This window comes from Hypanus sabinus, chromosome 17 (assembly GCF_030144855.1).
Source record: "Hypanus sabinus isolate sHypSab1 chromosome 17, sHypSab1.hap1, whole genome shotgun sequence".
NCBI lineage: Eukaryota > Metazoa > Chordata > Chondrichthyes > Myliobatiformes > Dasyatidae > Hypanus > Hypanus sabinus.
The window spans coordinates 2,682,154-2,703,499 of NC_082722.1; the positions used below are offsets into that span (position 1 = coordinate 2,682,154).

The 21,346-nt window shown below is 48.9% G+C and overlaps 1 protein-coding gene across 1 annotated transcript in view; it reads left to right on the plus strand.

Moving 5' to 3' along the window:
• The window catches only part of slc38a8a (solute carrier family 38 member 8a), a 104,774-nt gene extending 88,373 nt beyond the window's left edge, over positions 1 to 16,401 (plus strand). The window contains exon 10 of the mRNA XM_059993406.1: positions 16,305 to 16,401. Coding sequence (XP_059849389.1) covers positions 16,305 to 16,401 — 97 coding nt within the window. The remainder of the gene's footprint in view (positions 1 to 16,304) is intronic.
• The last annotated feature ends 4,945 nt before the right edge of the window (positions 16,402 to 21,346 follow it).

Below are 21,346 nucleotides of genomic sequence, written 5' to 3' on the forward strand. Positions count from 1 at the left end.
GTGTCTGCGACACCAACTTGGCATTGTAGTTATTCAGAGCAATCGCCGAAGAAAGTCCTGAAACTGGCCAAAGAGAGATTTGAAATCGTGGTCGTAGAACCCATTTACTTATATCCCTCTAAACCTTTCCGACACGTACCCATCCTATTGGTTACTTCCTGTCTGACGTCGCGTTCCATACACCCACTAGTCTGTGTGTGAAAACGCTCGCCCAGAACCGTGCTCTGTCAATGTTCAGGATGCACTGTCAGTAATCTGTGGCTCAGTTCTTGAAGACACACACCCCAGGGAAACGTGACACAAGAAAGCAGACACTCTGGCTGAAGGGGAGGGGCAGATGCAGTGCATGGAAACCCTGGTTACTGGGAGACTGGCAGGAGGGAGGCCCTGTGTGCTGATGCCACCCATGAGAAGAGCCTAGAGGGACTGTCAAACGGGACCCAAGGCCCTGTAAAGCCTAATCCTATTTGCCTGTGTTTGGACTGTATCTGTCCATTCTTTTCATATCCACATGCACATCCCAATGTTTGCTAAACATTGTATTGGTACCCACCTCCGCCATCGCTATGTGAAATTCGCACCATTTCCCGATCATCCTCTATGTGGAAAACATACCCTTTAGATCTCTGGCCTTCTCAACTTTTCTGATTGACTAATTTTTCCAAGTTGTGACTGTTCTTCCATCCACCACCTTCTCCAGAAGAAGATTCCCGCTCATTCCTCCTTTTAACCATTGTCACTGTAAACTTGAGCCTTCTAGTTTTAGACACCTCTGCATTTCTTACTCTTATTCCAGCTTTTCATAACAATTTTTCTCTGCATAAAAAATATTATACCTACATTAGCATGATCAGTAAATTGTTTCCTTTTAAATGATGCCACAAAACATCATTCCTTTCCTTTTAAATCCAGGAATCTTGTCACTTGAAATCAGACCTTTTTCTCATTGCAGGGACTTGTTCAACTGGCTCATGTGATGAAAAATGTCTGCTAAGTAGGATAGTTTCTGCAGCCATTCTTCATCTTCAAAGTACTTATCAAAATCAAAATCTGGCCTACCATTTTCTCCTGCAATTCTGCAATTACTCCTGCAATTCACCATTCAGCACAAACCCCCTGTTGGGAACACTGTCAGGAACGGGGCCGGATGGACCCGAACGAAGGACACGGACACTGCAATTACTCCCGTGATTCACCGTTCAGCACAAACACCCTGTTGGGAACACTGTCAGGAACGGGGCCGGATTGACACAAACACAGGACACGGACACTGCAATTACTCCCGAGGTTCACCGTTCAGCACAAACACTCTGTTGGGATCTCTGTCAGGAACGGGGCCGGATGGACCCAAACACAGGACACGGACACTGCAATTACTCCTGAGATTCACCGTTCAGCACAAACACCCTGTTGGGAACTCTGTCAGGAACGGGGCCGGATGGACCCAAACACAGGACACGGGCACTGCAATTACTCCCGTGATTCACCGTTCAGCACAAACACCCTGTTGGGATCTCTGTCAGGAACGGGGCCGGATGGACACAAACACAGGACACGGACACTGCAATTACTCCCGTGATTCACCGTTCAGCACAAACACCCCGTTGGGAACACTGTCAGGAACGGGGCCGGATGGACCCAAACACAGGACACGGACACTGCAATTACTCCCGTGATTCACCGTTCAGCACAAACACCCTGTTGGGAACACTGTCAGGAACGGGGCCGGATGGACCCAAACGCAGGACACGGACACTGCAATTACTCCCGTGATTCACCGTTCAGCACAAACACCCTGTTGGGAACTCTGTCAGGAACGGGGCCGGATGGACCCAAACACAGGACACGGGCACTGCAATTACTCCTGTGATTCACCGTTCAGCACAAACACCCTGTTGGGAACACTGTCAGGAACGGGGCCGGATGGACCCAAACACAGGACCAGACACTGCAATTACTCCCGTGATTCACCGTTCAGCACAAACACCCTGTTGGGAACTCTGTCAGGAACGGGGCCGGATGGACACGAACACAGGACACGGACACTGCAATTACTCCCGTGATTCACCGTTCAGCACAAACACCCTGTGGGGAACTCTGTCAGGAACGAGGCCGGATGGACACGAACGCAGGACACGGACACTGCAATTACTCCCGTGATTCACCGTTCAGTACAAACACCCTGTTGGGAACTCTGTCAGGAATGGGGCCGGATGGACCCAAACACAGGACACGGACACTGCAATTACTCCCGTGATTCACCGTTCAGCACAAACACCCTGTTGGGAACACTGTCAGGAACGGGGCCGGATGGACCCAAACGCAGGACACGGACACTGCAATTACTCCCGTGATTCACCGTTCAGCACAAACACTCTGTTGGGAACACTGTCAGGAACGGGCCGGATGGACCCAAACACAGGACACGGACACTGCAATTACTCCTGTGATTCACCGTTCAGCACAAACACCCTGTTGGGAACTCTGTCAGGAACGGGGCCGGATGGACCCAAACACAGGACACGGGCACTGCAATTACTCCCGAGGTTCACCGTTCAGCACAAACACTCTGTTGGGAACTCTGTCAGGAACGGGGCCGGATGGACCCAAACACAGGACACGGACACTGCAATTACTCGTGTGATTCACCGTTCAGCACAAACACCCTGTTGGGAACTCTGTCAGGAACGGGGCCGGATGGACCCAAACGCAGGACACGGACACTGCAATTACTCCTGTGATTCACCGTTCAGCACAAACACCCTGTTGGGAACTCTGTCAGGAACGGGGCCGGATGGACCCAAACACAGGACACGGACACTGCAATTACTCCCGTGATTCACCGTTCAGCACAAACACCCTGTTGGGAACTCTGTCAGGAACGGGGCCGGATGGACCCAAACACAGGACGCAGACACTGCAATTACTCCTGTGATTCACCGTTCAGCACAAACACCCTGTTGGGAACACTGTCAGGAAAGGGGCCGGATGGACCCAAACACAGGACCAGACACTGCAATTACTCCTGTGATTCACCGTTCAGCACAAACACCCCGTTGGGAACTCTGTCAGGAACGGGGCCGGATGGACCCAAACACAGGACACGGACACTGCAATTACTCCTGTGATTCACCGTTCAGTACAAACACCCTGTTGGGAACTCTGTCAGGCACGGGGCCGGATGGACCCAAACACAGGACACGGACACTGCAATTACTCCCGTGATTCACCGTTCAGCACAAACACCCTGTTGGGAACTCTGTCAGGAACGGGGCCGGATGGACACGAACACAGGACACGGACACTGCAATTACTCCCGTGATTCACCGTTCAGCACAAACACCCTGTGGGGAACTCTGTCAGGAACGGGGCCGGATGGACACGAACGCAGGACACGGACACTGCAATTACACCCGTGATTCACCGTTCAGTACAAACACCCTGTTGGGAACTCTGTCAGGAACGGGGCCGGATGGACCCAAACACAGGACATGGACACTGCAATTACTCCCGTGATTCACCGTTCAGTACAAACACCCTGTTGGGAACTCTGTCAGGAACGGGGCCGGATGGACCCAAACACAGGACCAGACACTGCAATTACTCCCGTGATTCACCGTTCAGTACAAACCCCCTGTTGGGATCTCTGTCAGGAACGGGGCCGGATGGACCCAAACGCAGGACACGGGCACTGCAATTACTCCTGCAATTCACCGTTCAGCACAAACACCCTGTGGGGAACTCTGTCAGGAACGGGGCCGGATGGACCCGAACGCAGGACACGGGCACTGCAATTACTCCTGCAATTCACCGTTCAGCACAAACACCCTGTGGGGAACTCTGTCAGGAACGGAGCCGGATGGACCCGAACGCAGGACACGGACACTGCAATTACTCCCGTGATTCACCGTTCAGCACAAACACCCTGTTGGGAACTCTGTCAGGAACGGGGCCGGATGGACACAAACGCAGGACACGGTCACTGCAATTACTCCCGTGATTCACCGTTCAGTACAAACACCCTGTGGGGATCTCTGTCAGGAACGGGGCCGGATGGACACAAACACAGGACACGGACACTGCAATTACTCCCGTGATTCACCGTTCAGCACAAACACCCTGTTGGGAACTCTGTCAGGAACGGGGCCGGATGGACCCGAACGCAGGACACAGACACTGCAATTACTCCCGTGATTCACCGTTCAGTACAAACACCCTGTTGGGAACTCTGTCAGGAACGGGGCCGGATGGACCCAAACGCAGGACACGGACACTGCAATTACTCCCGTGATTCACAGTTCAGCACAAACACCCTGTTGGGAACTCTGTCAGGAACGGGGCCGGATGGACCCAAACGCAGGACGCAGACACTGCAATTACTCCCGTGATTCACCGTTCAGCACAAACACCCTGTTGGGAACTCTGTCAGGAACGGGTCCGGATGGACCCAAACACAGGACACGGACACTGCAATTACTCCCGTGATTCACCGTTCAGCACAAACACCCTGTTGGGAACTCTGTCAGGAACGGGGCCGGATGGACCCAAACACAGGACACGGACACTGCAATTACTCCTGTGATTCACCGTTCAGCACAAACACCCTGTTGGGAACTCTGTCAGGAACGGGGCCGGATGGACCCAAACACAGGACACGGACACTGCAATTACTCCCGTGATTCACCGTTCAGCACAAACACCCTGTTGGGAACTCTGTCAGGAACGGGGCCGGATGGACCCAAACGCAGGACACGGACACTGCAATTACTCCCGTGATTCACCGTTCAGTACAAACACCCTGTGGAGATCTCTGTCAGGAACGGGGCCGGATGGACACAAACACAGGACACGGACACTGCAATTACTCCCGTGATTCACCGTTCAGCACAAACACCCTGTTGGGAACTCTGTCAGGAACGGGGCCGGATGGACCCGAACGCAGGACACAGACACTGCAATTACTCCTGTGATTCACCGTTCAGTACAAACACCCTGTTGGGAACTCTGTCAGGAACGGGGCCGGATGGACCCAAACACAGGACACGGACACTGCAATTACTCCCGTGATTCACAGTTCAGCACAAACACCCTGTTGGGAACTCTGTCAGGAACGGGGCCGGATGGACCCAAACGCAGGACGCAGACACTGCAATTACTCCCGTGATTCACCGTTCAGCACAAACACCCTGTTGGGAACTCTGTCAGGAACGGGTCCGGATGGACCCAAACACAGGACACGGACACTGCAATTACTCCCGTGATTCACCGTTCAGCACAAACACCCTGTTGGGAACTCTGTCAGGAACGGGGCCGGATGGACCCAAACACAGGACACGGACACTGCAATTACTCCTGTGATTCACCGTTCAGCACAAACACCCTGTTGGGAACTCTGTCAGGAACGGGGCCGGATGGACCCAAACACAGGACACGGACACTGCAATTACTCCCGTGATTCACCGTTCAGCACAAACACCCTGTTGGGAACTCTGTCAGGAACGGGGCCGGATGGACCCAAACGCAGGACACGGACACTGCAATTACTCCCGTGATTCACCGTTCAGCACAAACACCCTGTTGGGAACTCTGTCAGGAACGGGGCCGGATGGACCCAAACGCAGGACACGGACACTGCAATTACTCCCGTGATTCACCGTTCAGCACAAACACCCTGTTGGGAACTCTGTCAGGAACGGGGCCGGATGGACCCGAACGCAGGACACGGACACTGCAATTACTCCCGTGATTCACCGTTCAGCACAAACACCCTGTTGGGATCTCTGTCAGGAACAGGGCCGGATGGATCCAAACGCAGGACACGGACACTGCAATTACTCCCGTGATTCACCGTTCAGTACAAACACCCTGTTGGGAACTCTGTCAGGAATGGGGCCGGATGGACCCAAACACAGGACACGGACACTGCAATTACTCCCGTGATTCACCGTTCAGCACAAACACCCTGTGGGGAACTCTGTCAGGAACGGGGCCGGATGGACCCAAACGCAGGACACTGGCACTGCAATTACTCCCGTGATTCACCGTTCAGCACAAACACCCCGTTGGGAACTCTGTCAGGAACGGGGCCGGATGGACACGAACGCAGGACACGGACACTGCAATTACTCCCGTGATTCACCGTTCAGTACAAACACCCTGTTGGGAACTCTGTCAGGAACGGGGCCGGATGGACCCAAACGCAGGACACGGGCACTGCAATTACTCCTGCAATTCACCGTTCAGCACAAACACCCTGTTGGGAACTCTGTCAGGAACGGGGCCGGATGGACCCAAACGCAGGACACGGACACTGCAATTACTCCCGTGATTCACCGTTCAGCACAAACACCCTGTTGGGAACTCTGTCAGGAACGGGGCCGGATGGACCCGAACGCAGGACACGGACACTGCAATTACACCCGTGATTCACCGTTCAGTACAAACACCCTGTTGGGATCTCTGTCAGGAACGGGGCCGGATGGACCCAAACACAGGACACGGACACTGCAATTACTCCCGTGATTCACCGTTCAGCACAAACACCCTGTTGGGAACTCTGTCAGGAACGGGGCCGGATGGACCCGAACGCAGGACACGGACACTGCAATTACTCCTGTGATTCACCGTTCAGCACAAACACCCTGTTGGGATCTCTGTCAGGAACGGGGCCGGATGGACCCAAACACAGGACACGGACACTGCAATTACTCCCGTGATTCACCGTTCAGCACAAACACCCTGTTGGGAACTCTGTCAGGAACGGGGCCGGATGGACCCAAACGCAGGACACGGACACTGCAATTACTCCTGTGATTCACCGTTCAGCACAAACACCCTGTTGGGAACTCTGTCAGGAACGGGGCCGGATGGACACAAACACAGGACACGGACACTGCAATTACTCCCGTGATTCACCGTTCAGCACAAACACCCTGTTGGGAACTCTGTCAGGAACGGGGCCGGATGGACCCAGACGCAGGACACGGACACTGCAATTACTCCCGTGATTCACCGTTCAGCACAAAGACCCTGTTGGGAACTCTGTCAGGAACGGGGCCGGATGGACCCAAACACAGGACACGGACACTGCAATTACTCCCGTGATTCACCGTTCAGCACAAACACCCTGTTGGGATCTCTGTCAGGAACGGGGCCGGATGGACACAAACACAGGACACGGACACTGCAATTACTCCCGTGATTCACCGTTCAGCACAAACACCCTGTTGGGAACTCTGTCAGGAACGGGGCCGGATGGACCCAAACACAGGACCAGACACTGCAATTACTCCTGTGATTCACCGTTCAGTACAAACACCCTGTTGGGAACTCTGTCAGGAACGGGGCCGGATGGACCCGAACGCAGGACGCAGACACTGCAATTACTCCTGTGATTCACCGTTCAGTACAAACACCCTGTTGGGAACTCTGTCAGGAACGGGGCCGGATGGACCCGAACGCAGGACGCAGACACTGCAATTACTCCTGTGATTCACCGTTGAGCACAAACACCCTGTTGGGAACTCGTCCTCTGAGCCACTGGATTTCTGTTTGTAGCAGGAGATAGGTGTGCTCTTTGTCCAGGTTTTCACACTGTTTTTTCAACATTGTCGAGTGAACTGGTCTTTGTTTAAAAAGTTACCGTTTTGTGGCATCATTCAGAACTCTTTTTCTTTTTAGCTCCAAGAGTTTTTGACATCAGCAGCTCTCTGTGAGGAAAGCAGTGTGTTGTGAGCAACGTCGGGTCTTTTACAAGAGAAGTGAAACCTCTCACGGAGCCCACCTTTGATGGGGCACAACAGAAAAAGTTTTCTTGAATTTCACCAACATTTACAAATCTTACAAATGCTACAATATGACATTTATTATCAAAAATCTGTTGACGCATCAACCTGGACAAGGCCATAAGGCAGTAAGCAATAGGAGCAGAATTAGACCATCTAGCCCATCAAGTCTGCTCCGCCATTCAATCATGGCTGATCCTTTCTTTTTCTCCTCCTCAACCACATTTCATGGCTTTCAACCTGTAATCTTTGATGCCATGTCCAATCAAGAACCTATCAATCTCTGCCTTTAATACACCCAATGACCTGGCTTCCACAGCTGCACATAGCAACAAATTCCAAAAAATCACCACCCTCTGGCTAAAGAAATTCCTCCGCATCTCTGTTTCGAAAGGGTGCCCCTCTATCCTGAGGCTGTGCCCTCTTGTCCCAGATTCTCCCACCATGGGAAACATCCTTTCCACATCTACTCTGACTCGGCCTTTCAACATTGGAAAGGTTTCAATGAGATCCCCCCTCATCCTTCTGAATTCCAGTGAGTACAGACCCAGAGCCACCAAATGTTCCTCGTATGATAATCCTTTCATTACTGGAATCATCCTTGTGAACCTCCTCTGGACCCTCTCCAATGCCAACATATCTCTTCTAAGATGAGGAGCCCAAAGTGATTCACGATACTCAAGGTGAGGCCTCACCAGTACCTTATAAAGCCTCAGCATCACATCGTTGCTCTTGGATTCTAGACCTCTTGAAATGAATGCTAACATGGCATTTGCCTTCCTCACCACCGACTCAACCTGCAAGTTAACCTTTAGGGTGTTCTGCACCAGGACTCCCAAGTCTTTTTGCACCTCAGATTCCTGGATTTTCTCCCCATTTAGAAAATAGTCCGCTCATTTATTTCTATTACAAAAGTGCAAGATCATGTATTTTCCAACATTATAATTCATTTGCCACTTTCTTGCCCATTATCCTAATCTGTCTAAATCCTTCTGTATCCTACCTGTTTCCTCAACATTACCTGCCTCTCCACCAATCTTTGCATCATCTACAAACTTGGCAACAAAGCCATCCATTCCATCATCTAAATCATTGATATTCAGCATAAAAAGAAGTGATCCCAACCCCACCCCTGTGGAACTCCACTAGTCACCGGCAGCCAACCAGACAAGGATTCTTTTGTTCCTACTCACTGCCTCCTACTGCTCCAACCATGTTAGTAACTTTACTATAATACCACGGGCCCTTAACTTGGTAAGCAGCCCCATGTGTGGCACCTTGTTAAAGGCCTTCGGAAAGTCCAAATATACAGCATCCACCGCATCCCTTACGTAGATAGAGAAGCTGCTGTTTTTCAGTTTATCATCTTCACCATCTCGTAACATCAATATGTCAATGTATCATACAGTTCGAAAGTGAAACCTTCTCAATTTCTCGTACTGCATCTTGTCTGAGCATTTTACCCACTATAATTTTACATGCCAACATTATTAGCTTCTCACCAACTACGTGACTTTTCCTTTACTGGGTAATAATTTCTGCTGAGTCGCAGCATATAAAAATTCCTTCTTTAGAATGAACATTTTCTACTACAATGGTAGAGTTAGTTTACTCCTATAAGTCAGTTGGTAGCACATAAGGGGAAGTTGGGGGTAATTCAGGAGGCTGATATCACAACCCAAGTTGGGGGAGTCCGTTCAATGCTCAGATAATGCATTACATGCTTCTCATCAGCCTCCCGTCCTCCTCTCCATGTAATACAACACACACCATCCGCCTATCGTCCTCCCTCAGTGCATTACAGTTATCACCACCAGCCTACTGTCCCTTCTCAATGCAATGCATCATTCACCAATTATCACCCTACCATCCTCCCCTCCGTGTAATACAACACTCACCAATTATCGGGCTATCATCCTCCCCTTCTTGCAATATAACACTCACCGATTATCAACCTACCGTCCTCCCCTCCGTGCAATACAACACTCACCGATTATCAGCCTACCATCATCCCCTCCGTGTAATACAACACTCACTATCAGCCTACTGTCCTCCCCTCCGTGAAATACAACACTCACCAATTATCGGGCTATCATCCTCCCCTTCTTGCAATATAACACTCACCGATTATCAACCTACCGTCCTCCCCTCCGTGCAATACAACACTCACCGATTATCAGCCTACCATCATCCCCTCCGTGTAATACAACACTCACTATCAGCCTACTGTCCTCCCCTCCGTGTAATACAACACTCACCAATTATCGGGCTATCATCCTCCCCTCCATGTAATATAACACTCACCGATTATCAGGCTACCATCCTCCCCTCCGTGTAATACAACACTCACTATCAGCCTACCGTCCTCCCCTCCATGTAACACAACACTCACTATCAGCCTATCGTCCTCCCCTCTGTGTAATACAACACTCACTATCAGCCTACCGTCCTCCCCTCCGTGTAACACAACACTCACTATCAGCCTATCGTCCTCCCCTCTGTGTAATACAACACTCACTATCAGCCTACCGTCCTCCCCTCTGTGTAATACAACACTCACTATCAGCCTACCGTCCTCCCCTCCGTGTAATACAACACTCACTATCAGCCTACTGTCCTCCCCTCTGTGTAATACAGCACTCACAAGTTATCTGCAGCATCTCCCATCTCGCATTAAAAACTGAGAATGCACTCAACCAAATAAGCAAGAGTCCTGTCATGCATTTGCCAAACTGGTCTGAGAGAGCTCTAACGAGATCGTACAGAGGGGATGTCAGGGGTAAGCTCTTTATACAGACAGTGGTGAGTGTGTGGAATGGGCTGCCGGCGATGGTGGTGGAGGCAGATACTAGGAGTCTCTTTTAAGAGACCCCTAGATAGGTACACGGAGCTGAGAAAACTGGAGGGCAATGGGGAACCCTATTTAATTTCTAAGGTAGGGACGAGTCCAACACAGCTTTGTGGGCTGAAGGGCCTGTATTGTGCTGTAGGTTTTCTGTTTCTATTGCTAATGGGTCTGCTCAGTCACTGCCCACCCTTGCTAGTGCTAGCACTGTGTGTCACTCGTAGTTCAAAAACTATGCTTATATTTTAAATGGTGGAACCCCAGTTGAGAAACTCCGTCCTAACTTTTCAACACGCAACTTCATGTACTGTAGTTCTATCAGGCCCCTCCTCAAACCTCCCCACTCCCGGGAAGTACACCTGACTTCTTCTCCGTAGGCTGCCTCATTATTATTTGAGATTAAGCTAGTATTCTCCAGTGTTGGGGAACTAGTCCTGCGTCCTTTACAGTGCATCATGTCCTTCCTGTAGTGTGGAACTGAGGTAATATCCCAGCCATGGCAGAACCAATGCTTTTGATCAAGACCTTTCTACACAAAGCGTTGGCCGTCCATTTCCTTCTCTAGATGCTGCCTGATCCACTCAGTTCTTCTAGTTCCTGTGTGTTACTTGGCCCTGCCTTCATTACTTTCCTGTTGAAACAGAGTTTGCTGCAAATTATTACAGATTTTGCTGAGATCATTGTGTGCAGATTTAGTCTCTATATTGACTTACTTTTCCCAGAGCGCTATAGTGTAGGTACACTCTGGGTCCGCTTTATCAGGTACAGTAGTGGAATCTGCAATGGTCTTCTGTTGCTGTAGCCCATACACTTCAAAGTTTGAGGTGTCGTGTGTTCAAAGATGTTCGTCTGCACAGCACTGTTGTAACGCATGGTTATTTGAGTTACCTGTCTGGCCATTCTCTTTGGACCTTTCTCACTAACTAGACATTTTTGCCCACAGAGCTACCACTCACTGGATGTTTTCCTTTTGTTTTTCACGACATTTTCTGTAAACTTGAGGGACTGTTGTGCCGGGGAATTCCAGATCAACAGTCCCTGAGACACTCAAACAACCCTGTCTGGCACCAGCAAAGTAACTTAGATCATATTTCTTCCCCATTCTTATGTTTGGTTTGAACAACAACTGAACCTCTTGGCCACGTCTGCATAGTTTTATGCATTGAGCTGCTGACACATGATTGGCTGATGAGGTACAGAGTACAGCACTGTCATATCAGTGACCGGGTGAACAGCAAGGACCAATAGAGGGTTAAACAATGCTTTTCAGGAAAGTAGACAAGGTAACGCGGAGTGTACAGGAACAGCAGGTTTGGACATACCTGAGATACTGTCATGTTCCAGGAAGGTGACTGAACACCTGAAGCAAAAAATGAAATATGAATAAAATGCAGACATCGGCCAAAACTCCAAGAAAAACAAGTCCAACCAGAACTATGTGTATGGAGGCTGTTGGTCATGGTCCAGTTTGATGGGACAAGGCAGAACAAAAGTTTGGCATGGACTCTCTGCTGTGACTCCATGACTTATATCACGTGCCCTGGCTCGTGCAGGGACGACTAACGTGTGTTGTATTTGTTGTCTTATTTATTTGTGGTGCTACCTTCAAGGATGCTTTTGCCTGTCCTGTACAGCAAGCTGCATCTGCTCCGCATAATTTCCCCGGGAAAAAGTTTCCACCCCTCTCCCCTGTCTCATCATTTTATAATGTGGTGTCATAGAGCTCATGTGGTACTTCAGCCCATCAACTCTGTGCTTGCGGCAAAACACCTTCTCTCTGTCACCCCATCTCCAAACGTATGTTCGTCACTGCTTAAAGTGGCCTCGCCCAACCAGACGGTGATAGAAGCAGTCAGTATGTTCTTCACACTGCATAAAGTCATTGAAAAGTACAGCACAGAGACAGGTAGTTTGGCCCATCTACTCCATGCCAATCCACTTAAACTACTTATTCCCATTGACCTGCACGGGGACCATAGCCCTCCATACCCCTACCATACCTCTACCATAGCCCTCCATACCCCTACCATACCTCTACCATAGCCCTCCATACCCCTACCATAGCCCTCCATACCCCTACCATACCCCTATCATACCTCTACCATAGCCCTCCATACCCCTACCATACCTCTACCATAGCCCTCCATATCCCTACCATACCCCTACCATACCTCTACCATAGCCCTCCATACCCCTACCATAGCCCTCCATACCCCTACCATACATCTACCATAGCCCTCCATACCCCTACCATACCAGTACCATAGCCCTCCATACCCCTACCATACCTCTACCATAGCCCTCCATACCCCTACCATACCTCTACCATAGCCCTCCATACCCCTACCGTAGCCCTCCATACCCCTACCATACCCCTACCATAGCCCTCCATACCCCTACCATACCTCTACCATAGCCCTCCATACCCCTACCATACATCTACCATAGCCCTCCATACCTCTACCATACCTCTACCATAGCCCTCCATACCCCTACCATAGCCCTCCATACCCCTACCATACATCTACCATAGCCCTCCATACCTCTACCATACCTCTACCATAGCCCTCCATACCCCTACCATACATCTACCATACCTCTACCATAGCCCTCCATACCCCTACCATACATCTACCATAGCCCTCCATACCTCTACCATACCTCTACCATACCTCTATCATAGCCCTCCATACCCCTACCATAGCCCTCCATACCCCTACCATAGCCCTCCATACCCCTACCATACCTCTATCATAGCCCTCCATACCCCTACCATAGCCCTCCATACCCCTATCATACCCCTACCATAGCCCTCCATATCCCATCATACCCCTACCATACAAATATTTAAACTTATGTTAAGCGATGAAATCAAGCTTGCATGTACCACTTGTGCTGCCAGCTCGTTCCACATTCTCATGACTCTCTGAGTGAAGTTTCCCCTCATGTTCACTTTAACTTTTTACATTTCACCCTTAACCCATGACCTCACATTGTAGTCCCACCAACCACAGTGGAAAAAACCTGCTTGCATTTACCTTATTTATACCCCTCGTAACTTTGTATACCTCTATCAAATCTCCTCTCAACCTTCTACTTTCCAAGGAACAAAGTCCTAACCTATTCAATCTTTCCTTATATCTCAGGTCTTCCATACCCAGCAGCATCCTTGTAAATTTTCTCTACACTCATTCAGCCTTATTTACATCTTTCCTGTAGGTAGGTGACCAAAACTGCGCACAATACTCTAAATTAAGCTTCACCACTGTCTTATAAAACTTCAGCTTTCTTTATAACCCTGTCTACCTGTGACACCACTCTCAGTGCATGATGGACATGTTCCCAGTTCACTGTTTGACCCCACTCTCAGTGCATGATGGACATGTTCCCAGATCACTGTTTGACCCCACTTCTCAGTGCATGATGGACATGTTCCCAGTTCACTGTTTGACCCCACTCTCAGTGCATGATGGACATGTTCCCAGTTCACTGTTTGACCCCACTTCTCAGTGCCCTACTATTCACTGTGTAAGACCCAACCAAAGTGCAACACCCACACTTGTCACCCTGCTGCCATTTTCCCAGCTGGTCTAAGATTGACCGCAAGCTCTGAGGGTCTTCCTCGCTGTCCAGTCTTGGTGTCATCCACAAATCAGCTGATCCTGTTAACTACATTATCATCCAGATCATTGATGTAGATGATAAGCAGCAACTGACCCAGCACCAGTCGCTGTGGCACTTCAGTAGTCACAGGCCTCCAGACAGAGAGGCAACCTTCCATGAGCAGCCTCGGGCTTCTCCCAGAAAGCCAGTGCTTAATCCAACTACCTCATCTTGAATGCTCAGCAGCTGAACTTCCTTGAGCAAGCTCCCATGCGGGACCTCATTGTGAGCATGGTGACATACCAATTCTCCTCAAACTCCTAAAAAAATACGAGGGGTGATTGATAAGTTTGTGGCCTAAGGTAGAAGAAGATGAGTTATTAACTTCAAACTTTCTGCATAATCACTCAAAGAGTTGAACAGCACGTGCATGTAATGAGAGCTGTATAACTCATCTCCTTCTACCTTGGGCCACAAACTTATTAAATCACCCCTCGTATAACTACTGTTGTGCCTTCTTGTATCGATATGTTGGGCCCAGGATAGATCCTCAGAGATGTTGACACCCAGGAACTTGAAACTGCTCATCCTTTCTACTTATGATCTCTCAATGAGGACTGTTACACTTTCCCTGGAATTCCCCTTCCTGAAGTCCACAATCACACACACAATCATCTCCTTGGTCTTACTGACGTTGAGTGCAAGGCTGTTGCTGACCAGCTGATCTGTCTGGTTGCTGTACGCCTCCTCGCCACCATCTAAAATTCACCATTATTTTCCATCTGGGCCATTTCTAAGTTTATACATCCATGTGACCAAAGAACAGAACGTATGAAATTGGAGCGGAAGTGGATGATTCTGCCATGGTCAATGAGACCATGGCTGTCTGGCATTGCTTTGCATCTGCTACTGGTGAACTTTTCACCCCACCCAATTTATTCCCTCTGCTTTAAAAGTATTCAAAGACTTTTGCTCCAGTATGCTATGAGGAATAGACACCCCCAAGGGTTAATATCACCAGGGAAGGGATGCATTCTCAAATATCCATCTGTACCATGATTTTTCACACTGCAAAGCCACGTTGTCCATGCATATGACTAGACAATGTGAGTTCAAAACACAATGTTTTAAGTTGTGAGAGTGATTTTCATTCTGTATCTCAGGTTTTTTTGGTAGCGATTTGTGAATTTCTTCACAAATAATTTCCATTACCCAAACTGCTCTAACACAGGGGGTTGCCTGTACATCCATGACTCATCGTTAGCCACAGGACAGACTGCTTCTTCATAGAATATTGTCTCCACTCAGCCCCTCAAAAACACCATCCCAACTTATCCAATCTTACCCACAGCAATAAGTTTCCATTCCTGGCAGTACCCCCGTTTTACCTTCACCGCAAACTGTCCCATGCAGTCACACCTTTCTTGTAAGATGAACCTTTGCAAGGAGCCCGAACTACAGCCCCTCTCTTTGTATTCTGTGGTTTGGCTAATGTGGACCATTTTAGTCACATCATTGACTTGATGAAAGATCCGTGGATCAGTCTATGATCACTCTGCCTTTCTTTACTTCACAATACACTATATTGTGTCATTTACCACAGATTACTTGCTACATTGCACTCCCCTTCACAGCATTAAAGTTGAGAGTTACGTTAATAAGGGGAGAGCAATGGTGTTACCTGATTATCGCATACTACATGATCTGATGTGGGATGGAGCTCCTGTGTGATCTGACTCACTTTTATAACATTGACAAGAATCCTTGGAAGGGTGCCATTGCACAGCAAGACAGCCTGGTGCTCGAGAGGTCACATCTGTGATTCAAGCCCCCCATAGGTGCCATATTCTTTCCACTGAGATATAGTACAGAGCATCTCCTGCCCTCTCATAAGGACTCTATGGCCCCATTGAGTAGTGAGTCGCCTACTGTTCACCACTCAGCCGGATCAGTGACCCAGCCTGCACTCCTCGCACACTGCCAGTTTGTGAGTGGGTGGCACAGTTTCCCCACCAGCTGATGGGCTGGCATAGTGCCGTGTCCTGTTAACTTAGCTTCTGTCCCATCCTTAGGTGGGGCTGGACTCTGTGGGCGGTGGTGACAATCCTGTGTGGAGTCTTCATCTTTGGACAGAGCTTGGCAACTGCAGTCTTGGAGCAACTGGGATAAACCGCAGCTGTACTGCACTCAGTGTGTGTACAGTACACGCCGAAGCTGAAACATGGACACCGTTTTCCATAAAACACAGTTCATCTCTGCACTCGTGTCCGTGTATTCATTTATAAGTCCTGTCTCTTCTGAATGTTCCATTCTTCAGCAAAGCGAATTAAAGCACAGGAGTTAATAGAACAGAGGATAGTTCAGCACAGAACCTATTCTAAGATCAATCTAATCCTTCCCTGCTACATAGCTCTCCATTTTCTATCAAAAAGCTTCTTAAATTGCTCCCAATATATCTGCCTCAACCAGCACCCCATCCAAACTTGTCTTAAACATTGAAATTGAGCTTGCGTGGACCACTTGGTATACACTGTCACGACCCTCTGAGTGAAGAAGGACCCTCATTTTTCCCCCTCAAACTTCTCCCCTTTCCCCCTTAAACCATGACCTCTAATTGTAGTGCCACCCAACCTCAGTGGAAAAAGCCTGCTTGCATTTACCCTATCTATACCCCTGATAAGTTTGTATCTATCGAATACTCTCTTAATCTTCTACATTCCAAGGTGTAAAATCCTAACCTATTCAATCTTTCCTTATAACTCAGCTCCTCCAGACTGGCCAGCATCCTTGTAAATTATCTCTGTTTTCTTTCAACCTTGTTCACATCTTTCCTGCAGGTAGGTGACCAAAACTACACACAATACTCCAAATTAGGCCTCACCAATGTCGACTGCAACTTCAACATAACATCCCACCTCCTGTACTCTGATTTATGAAGGCCATTGTGCTAAAAGCTTTCAAAGAACAGAGAAACCCTACAGCACAATACAGGCCCTTCGGCCCACAATGCTGTGCCAAACATGTATTTACTTTAGAAATGACTTAGGGTTACCCATAGCCCTCTATTTTTCTAAGCTCCACATACCTATCAAGGAGCCTGTTAAAAGTCCCTATTGTATCCGCCTCCACCACTGTCACCGGCAACCCAACCCATCCACTAATCACTCGCTGCATAAAAAACTTGCCCCTCACATCTCCTCTGTACCTAAGAACAAGCACCTTAAAACAGTGCCCTCTCGTGTTAGCCATTTCAGCCCTAGGAAAAGGCATCAATAACTAACACCCCTCATCATCTTATAGACCTCTATCAGGTCACCTCTTGTACTCCACCGCTCCAAGGAGAAAAGGCCGAGTTCACTCAACCTGTTCTCATAAGGAAAGCTCCCCGATCCAGGCAACATCCTTGTAAATCTCCTCCACACTCTTTCTATAGTATCCACATCGTTTCCTTATGATCCCTTTGTACTACCACACTCCTCAGATCCCTTTGTACTACCACACTATCATCCGAGTCATTGATATAGAAGACAAAGGACCCAGGACTCCACTAGTCACAGGCCTTCACTGAGTGAGGCTGCCCTCTACTACCACTGCCTGGCTTCAAAACCAAAGTCTAATCCAATTTACCACCTCATCTTGAACGCTGGGGCCAAATCCCGTGTGGGGCCTTGTCAAATGCCTTGGTCAAGTCCAGATAGACAACATCCACCGCCTTGCTTTCATCTACATTCCTGGTAAATTGCTCAAAAACTCTAATCGATTGGTTGGACATGACCATGAAGCCATGCTGACTATCCTTATTCAGTGCATGTCAGTTCAAATATTTATAAACCCAGTCACTTAGAATACCTTCCAATAACTCTTCCACTACTGATGTCAGGCTCACCGGCCTACAGTTTCATGCTTTGTTTGTGAACAGAGGAAGAACTTCGGCTCTCCTCCAGTCCTCTGGTACCTCCTTGTCACTGAGGATGATTTAAATCTCTCTGATAGGGCTGGTAATTTCTACACTTGCCCATAGGGTCTCAGGGAACACCTTATCAGCCCCTGGGGATTTATCCACCCAGATTTGCCTTAGGGCAGCAAATAGCTGCTCCTCAATAATCTGTATAGGGTCCATGAAATTGATGCCATTTACCTCACCTCTATATACACTGTGTACTTGTCTTCTGTGAAAATATGGATTCCAAAAAAAATTTAGGACCATAAGGCCATAAGACATAGGAGCAGAATTAGGCCATTTGGCCCATCGAGTCAACTCTGCCATTCAATCTTGGCTGATCCTTTTTTCCCCTCCTCAATCCCACTCCCCAGCATTCTCCCTTTAACCTTTGATGCCATGGCCAATCAAGACTCTATCAATCTCTGCCTTAAGTACACCCAATGACCTGGCCTCCATAACAAAATCACCACCCTCTGGCAAAAGAACTTTCCCTGCTTCTCCGTTTTAAATGGATGCCCCTCTATTCTGAGGCTGTGCCCTCTTGTACTGGGCTCTCCCAACAAGGGTACCATCCTTTCCACACCTACTTTGACTAGGCCTTTCAATTTTCAAAAGGTTTCAATGAGATCACCCCTCATCCTTCTAAATTCCACTAAGTACAGACACAAAGCTATCAAAAGTTCCTCATATGATAACCCTTTCATTCCCGGAATCATCCTTGTGAGCCTCCTCTGGACCCTCTCCAATGTCACCACATCCTTTCTCAGATGAGGAGCCCAAAACTGTTCACAATACTCAAGGTGAGGCCTCACCAGTACCTTATAAAGCCTCAGCATCACATCCTGCTGTTATATTCTAGATATATTCTATCTAGAAGTTAAAAAGCAGGACCTCAAGGGTGGTAATCTTGGGATTGCTGCCTGTACCACGGGACAGAAAGGGTAGGAACAGGAGGTTATGGCATTTGAATGTGTGGATGAAGTGTTGATGCAGTGGGCAGGGGTTCGGATTTCTGGATCATTGGGATCTCACCTGGGGAAGGTCTGACCTGGACAAAGAGGATGGGCTGCACCTGAACTGGAAAGGACCAATATCCTGGCGAACAAGTTTGATAGAGCTGTTGGGGAGGGTTTAAACTAGTCCGCCTGTGGGGTGGGAATCAGAATGTGATTAGGGTAGAAGGACAAGGGCATGATGCTATGTGTGCTGAGGAAGGACAGGCAGGGGACAAGACATAAATGTAGCCAGTTAGAGGGGTTGAAATGTGTCTATTTCAACGTTACGAGTATTAGGAATAAAGGGGTTGAACTTAGAGCATGGATCAGTATGTGGAACTACGATGTTATGGCTGTTACTGAAACTTGGCTGGAGGAAGGACAGGATTGGTTGATGTAGGTACTGGGGTTTAGGTGTTTTAAAAGGAATAGGATGGGGGGAGGGAGGAGTGGCATTACTGGTCAGGGGTAGTATCACAGCTATAGAAAGGGAGGACGCTGCAGAAGGAGTGTCCACAGAGTCGATGTGGGTGGAAGTCAGAAATAGGAGGGATCAATTACTGTGCTCGGAGTAGTCTATAGGAACCCAAATAGCCCTCGGGACACTGAGGAGCAGATAAGCAGACAGATTTTAGAATGGTGCAGGAAATACAGGGTTGTAGTTGTGGGTGATTTCAACTTCCCTCATATTGACTGGCACCTCCTGAGTGCAAGGAGATAGATGGGGCTGAATTTGTCAGGTGTTTTCAAGAAGGATTCCTGACACAGTATGTGGACCGGCTGATGAGAGGAGAGGCCATATTGGATCTAGTTCTGGGTAATGAACCTGGTCAGGTGACAGACCTCTTGGTGGGGGAGCATTTTGGTTACAACTCCCTTAGCTTCAGCATAGCAATGGAAAAGGATAAAAACAGACAAAATGGGAAAGAGTTTAACTGGGGAAGGGCTAACTATGAAAGGGATGAAGCAGGAACTAGCGAGAGTAAATTGGAAACAGATGTTCAAAGGGGAAAGCACAGAAGTAATGTGGGAGAAGTTCAGGGACCACTTGAGCTGGGTTCAGGATCAGTTTTTCCCACTGAGACAACGAGAAAATGGTAGGAAAAGGCAACCATGGCTGACAAAACATGTGAGGCAACTCGTCAAGAGGAAGAAGGAAGGATATGTTAGATGTAAGAAGCAGGAAGCAGGAGGGGCTCATGAGAAATACAGGGTAGCCAGGAAGGAGCTTAAGAAAGGACTTAGGAGAGCTCAAAGGGGGCATGAGAAGGCCTTGGCATGTAGGATTAAGGAGAACCCCAAGGCGTTCTATGCGTATGTGAAGAACAGAAGGATGACAAGAATGAAGGTGGGGCCGCTGAAGGATAAAGAAGGCAAATTATTGCAACAGACCAGGGAGAGGACAAGGTGAGGGCCAGAGGTCCCCGTACCGGGCCGCGGTGGTCACAGTCTGGAGTGAGCGAGGAGTGCAACAGGGCACGTGCCCTTGCCCACGCCCCCCCGTAGGTCGGTAGAATCTATCGGCCGACAAAAGTTTGGCTGGAGGGATGACTTTCAGTAGATCACAGTGAGGGAGCTGCTCTGCTATTTACGAAACCCTGAGCAAGAATTAGCTTGTCTGTGAGTATTTTAGCACCAGGTTCCCCATGAACGTTTGGTGTCCTAAAGGCAGTGTTTAGAGGCGGAGCACATCTGTCCGTGCTCCAGGCCAGTAGCAACGGCACTTCCCACCGGCTGCACGAGGCGGCCGGTTACCCGAGGCCAACCAGTGATCCCCGGCACGAGGGTATCACTGCGTTTAGATGACTGATGACCTCGCATGAGTAATGACTTCGCCTGCGTAATGACCTCACGTGCATTCGAGTTCAACAGTGGGCGTGACAGGGAATCAGGAAAGGTGCAGCTGACTCATATTGTTCAAAATGCCAAATCATATCATTGCCTCGTGGCCCGATAGCACATGCATTGCGGCCCGGTGGTTGGGGACCACTGTGCTGGACAATGTGGAGATTAAGGAAGAAGTAGTGTTGGATCTTCTTAAAAACATCAAGATTGACAAGGTGAGGCCCCGTAGCTCAAGAATTAGAGCATTGGTCTTGTAAACCACAAGTTTGTGAGTTCAACTCCAACTGGAGCCCTAACATTTTTTCAGACGTGATAGAGGCAGAGGGATGAA